At 40.4% G+C, this 5,239-nt stretch overlaps 1 protein-coding gene across 1 annotated transcript; it reads right to left on the reverse strand.

Moving 5' to 3' along the window:
- Nucleotides 1-237: 237 nt before the first annotated feature.
- Nucleotides 238-4,584, reverse strand: LOC103728618 (AMP deaminase 1-like; the record flags this gene model as incomplete). The annotated part of the gene is made up of 3 exons (XM_008826593.1): nt 238-367; nt 1,141-1,360; nt 4,419-4,584. Coding segments are annotated over 3 exons (516 nt in total), but the record flags the coding sequence as incomplete, so codon positions are not given.
- Nucleotides 4,585-5,239: the final 655 nt, after the last annotated feature.

The raw sequence follows: 5,239 nt of genomic DNA on the forward strand, positions 1-5,239 counted from the left end.
TGCCTCCCAAGTGCTGGGATTAAAGGCATGTGCCACCATGCCTGGCTTAAAAAAAATAATGTTTTAAAAACTCAAAAAGAAATATTTTTAAAAGAAATGGCATTTTAATCTTTTAGATGTAATCTACCTGCTTTCCCTAAAAAATCACAAAACATTTTAAGTTCATCAGAAAACAGTGAGGAAATCACTGAATGCACTTTTCCCTGGAAAAGTGCCCTGAGTGGCTGTGGCGCTTACCTTCCTGCAATTATAAAAGTCTCGATGGGGGTTGTTCTTTAGCTCCTTCAGCTCATCCATCTCGTTCAGCATCTGATGAACCTGGAACTTGGAAGAGAGGAACTTCAGGCGCCGGTGGGTGTAAGTCTTGCTGTGAAAAATAAAATTGTATAATTCTAAAATATTTCCAGATACTTAAGGAAAATAATAACCATTCCAAAGTCACCAGGACTCTTACTACTCATAGGAGGCAACAATTACTGGAGCAAATGTTGCATATGCCTCCAACCATTACTCTCACTGAAAAGTTTTTCATCAAAATTGGACACAATAATGAGAGAGGACTTGGGAAGGATTTAAAAAAAATCTCTGGAGACTGTGTAGTTCAAAGTCAAGGGCTTAGCTTTGGAGTCAGTTGACTTTGGCTCCACCCTGGCTCAACCAGTTGTGTGACTTGGACTCAACTCACTCAACTTGCCTAAGTTCCAGCTTATAAAATTCTAGTTATAAAAGTATCTCAGGCTGAGGACGGAGTTCAGTTAGTAGAGTGCCTGCCTAGCATGCGTGAAGCCCGAGTTTGATCCACATCTATTACATAAGCTGGGTGTGGTGGCACATGCCTGTAACCCAGCACTTGGAGGCTGGAGGCAGGGTGATCAGAAGTTCAAGGTCAGCCAGGACTACATAACAACTTTGAGGTTAGCCTGGGCTATACGAGACCTTGTCACAAATGGATGGATGGATGGATAGAAGGATAGACAGACAGACAGATGTATGTATCACATAAAGCCATTGAAAGGAGTATAGGAAATATGATACATGGAGAGTTGAATATAGTATTTGAACACAGTGAACATGTAACAAGCATTCTTATGATCTGGAGTAGCACTGGTTGCTGATGGTTAGACCTCAGTAAATACTTACACAGGTCCTTGGGCAATTAAAGCCAGCAAAAAGTTCATATCATCCAAGAAGTCATCCAGATTTGGGTAAGGGTATGGCCTGGGCTCCTCTCTGCTGGCTGCTGCCTCATCAGGGTAGATGTAAACTACACCATCCTTCATCTGGAGGTGATAGCCCAGGTTTGCAGGAAGGTTGTCTGTGCGAAAGGGGTCTTCTCCCTTCTTCGGAGGAGGGGTAAAGACTTTTTCAATAAAACACAGAGTAATATATCAGCACATAGGACAAATGATCATGTAAGAATAACCCAAATATGAAATACTCATTAATTTGGCATCTCACACTTTGTATGTTGTAATTATCCAACTTTATTGAACTTACCCTTTAAATAAATTTTATTTCACAGTGATTTTTCAAAAGTGACTAAATGTGTAGTAAAAGGTAATACTTTAGCGAAAGAATGATTTCAAGTTATTTGGATGTACCATTTTATTTATTTATTATTTATTTATTTATTTATTTATTTCAGAAGTCAGTTCTCTCCTTCCATCATGTGAGTTACAAGGATCAAACTCAGGTTGTCAGGCTTTGCATCAAATGCCTTTATTTGTTGAGCCCCAGTCCCCATTATGTAATTTTTGAGGATCCATCAGTTAATTTTCAATGCAGCTCTGCCATTTTACATTCCAATCAGTGATGGACGAAAGTTTTTATTTCTCCACATCTTTGCCCATACCTCTTGTCAATCTTTTTAACTTTTTGTATTTATTTATTTATTTTTGAGAAGAGTCTTATTATATAGCCCTGGCTGGCCTAGAATTTGCTACATAGACCAGGCTGCTCTCAAATTCACAGAGATCCACCTATGTCAGTCTCCCAAGTGCTGGGAATAAAGTTGTGGGCCACCATGCCCAGTCTCTATTTACTTACTTATTTGTTTGTTTACTTAGCATTGGGTTTTTTTTTTTTTTCAGGGGAGAGGATTTGGTTTTTTGAGACAGGGTCTCTTATAGCTAAAGTTGGCTTCCTATTCCTCTGTAGTTAAGGATAATCTTAAACTTGTGATTTCTTGCCTCCACCTTCTGCATGCATGCTAGAATTATAGGCATGGGTTAACATGTTCCATTACCAGTACTTTTACTGAAATTGTTCTGTACAGCCTTCTGCTTATTGACCTGTAGACTTCAGTTTATTCTCTTATTAATTATTGCTTAAAATAAAGGTAAAATAGGGCTTTCTTTAAGCCAACTTCCTTTATGAGTCTTAATCTAGACTGATTTGTTTTGTGACTCAGTCTTGTTACATTACCCGGCTGATCTCAAGCTTGCTTCAAACTTCTAAATGCTGGGAATACAGGTGTGTCAACCCCTGGCAAGAGGTTTTGTTTTGTGCTGTCATTTTTAACAGATTTTTATTACATTTATTTACTATTGTTTGTGTGTACACACTGTGTGCCTGGGCTTGTGCACATGCCAAGGTGTATGTACAGGTCTGGGGGACAACATTCAAGAGTTGGTTCCCTCCTTCCACCAGACAGGCCCCAGGCATCAAATTCAGATTGTCAGGCTTGGCAGCAGGTGCTGAATCATCTTGTAAACCGAAAAAATTAGTTTTTAAAAGCTAGAAAACTATCTGGGTTGGTGGTGCACATCTGTTCCCAGCACTTGGGAGGAGGAGGCAGAATGAGGAGTTTAAAGTTATCCATCCTTGGCTACTTGAGACCCTGTCTCAACCAACAACAATGACAAAAAAGATAGAAATCTAGATGCCTAAAAACAGGGATTGTGACACAGTTATATAAGAGGAGTCTGTTAAATTGTTAAAATTTGGTTATTAAGATTTTGAACTTTATATGTAAAACAGAAAGTAAAAACTGAGATCTGTAAATACAGTGATATGGAAAGTCAGGATATGAACCTTTCGAAAATTTCTTCTTTTTTTTTAACATTTATTTATTTCTGAGGGTGGAAATGCACGTGCATAAGTGCCACAGGCACACGTGTGGAGGTCAGAGGATAGCTTGTGGAGTCAGTTCTCTCCTTCTACTATATGGGTCCTGGGGATCAAACTAAGGTAGGCTTAACAGCAGGTGTCTTACCCACTGAGCAATCTTGCCTTTTATACAGAACTCTATATATGCCCTTTGTACAGAAGGAGAAGCAGGCAAGAAATGATGGTTTTGGGGCTGCACCTTCAAGGCAGATAATAAATGGTTCCAACTCAAGCTGAGTTTGGTTCGCAAGCCTGTAATCCCAGCACTTGGGAATGGGAGGCAGGAAGATCAGGATGCCAAGGTCATTCTCAGCTACGTAGCAAGTTTGAGACCAGGCTGGGCTACATGAGACCCTGACAAAAACAAACACTTCCAACCATATCAAAGACTAAGGAAGGTGGAGTAGACGGGTTAGTTTAGTAATAGTTTAAGTGCAAAACTAAACAAAGAAAATGGAGCTAGGAGGTTAAATGTGGGTGGGCCTTGAAAGTTAGGCTAGATACTGACTTTGTGGGGAATGGGAAGGAGCTAAAAATTTTCACTGGGGAAATGACATACCTGGATCTCTGTGGGTTTTTTGTTGTTGTTGTGGGTTTTTTTTTTGTTGTTGTTGTTGTTTTTGTTTTGTTTTATTTGGTCTTTTTGAGACAGGGTCTCCGTGTAGCTCCAGCTGGTCTCCCTATGTAGACCTGGCTGGCTTCGATTTCACAAAGATCTCGGCCTCTGCCTCCCAAGTGCTGGGATTAAAGGTGTGAGTCACTATGCCTGGCTTTGGACCTATGTTTTAATAACCAGCATCAAAATGAGGATGAATCAAAAGATGATGAGACTGAAATAGAACAAGGTAACCAGAACCCTATCACCATCACCTAAACAAGAAAAAATATGGGCCAGTCAGGGCTTGGGAGATGGTGCAGAGAACAGGTTGAGAGACATCCCATACAGGCTGAATCAAGTGATTGACATGTAGGCTTCAGGGAGAACAGGGCCAGTGGTGACTGTGATACTTTTAGGCTGGATCACTGATGATCTAGGAACATATGCTAAAATTAATAATTAGGGTCTGTGAGATAGCTCAGTAGGTAAAAGGGCTTGCCATTAAACCTGACAACCTGAGTTCAATCCCCAGGTCCCACAGTGTAGAGGGAAAGAGCGACTCCTGCAAGTTATCTTCTGACCTCCACACATGTTAATACATACATACATACATACATACACACACATGCAATAAGCAAATGTAATTAAAAACAAACATTTATCAAGGAAACTGAAAGTTATTTTCCCTGCTTCCTATAAGAGAACTTCTTACCTGGATAGAAGTTCTCATTTGCTACCAAAGCTTCGCCATCAATGTTCCTCAAATACTTGGAAGGGGTCTTGGGGAACCTCTGAAATGACTTCTGCATGTATTTTTCCCGTATACACAATGCCCGATACAGACCTTTACAAACCAATTCAAAATCTTCAACTGTTACCTGCCAAGAAAACACCAACCTTTCAGAGCTGATCCTGTGAAACCTTGAAAAATGGTCTTTGGTAGCCCCCAGCTTTCCTGTGTGTTATAGCCCATATTGAGCCTCCCCTGCCTACCTGGTTGGCTCCTAATAGACTGGGACCATGGGATTCTCTTCAGGAGGGAGACCAGAGCTTTTCTCTAGCATAATTTACCTGTGTTATGATGCTTTCCCTGTAGCTTTGAGTTTGTTTCCGGATTTTGCAGTGCTAGGACTGGAATCCAGGGCCTTACACATGCTATGTAAATGCCTTATCGCTGAGCCTCACTTTTTAAAATATTTATTTTAATTTTATATTTGAGTGTTTTGCCTGAATGTATATAAATGCACCATGTGTATACCTGGTGTCTATGGAGGCCCAAAGGGGATGTCAGAGCCCCTGGAACTGTAATTAAGGATGGTTGTTAGTTGCCATGTGCTGGGAACCAAACTTGGGTCTTCTGGAAGAACAGCCAGTGCTCTCAATCACTGAGCCATCTCTCCAGCTCAATTTCATTTTTGTAAAGTACCCATGATAACACTTTCATATAACATTTGGACAGTTAAAGTGTAGACTTCTGAAGCCAGATGTGGTACATGCCTATAATCCACTTATAAAGCCACCACTTGGGAGGCT

The sequence above is a fragment of the Nannospalax galili genome, unplaced genomic scaffold (genome assembly GCF_000622305.1).
Source record: "Nannospalax galili isolate Female #2095 unplaced genomic scaffold, S.galili_v1.0 C50061456, whole genome shotgun sequence".
In the NCBI taxonomy this organism is placed as follows: domain Eukaryota; kingdom Metazoa; phylum Chordata; class Mammalia; order Rodentia; family Spalacidae; genus Nannospalax; species Nannospalax galili.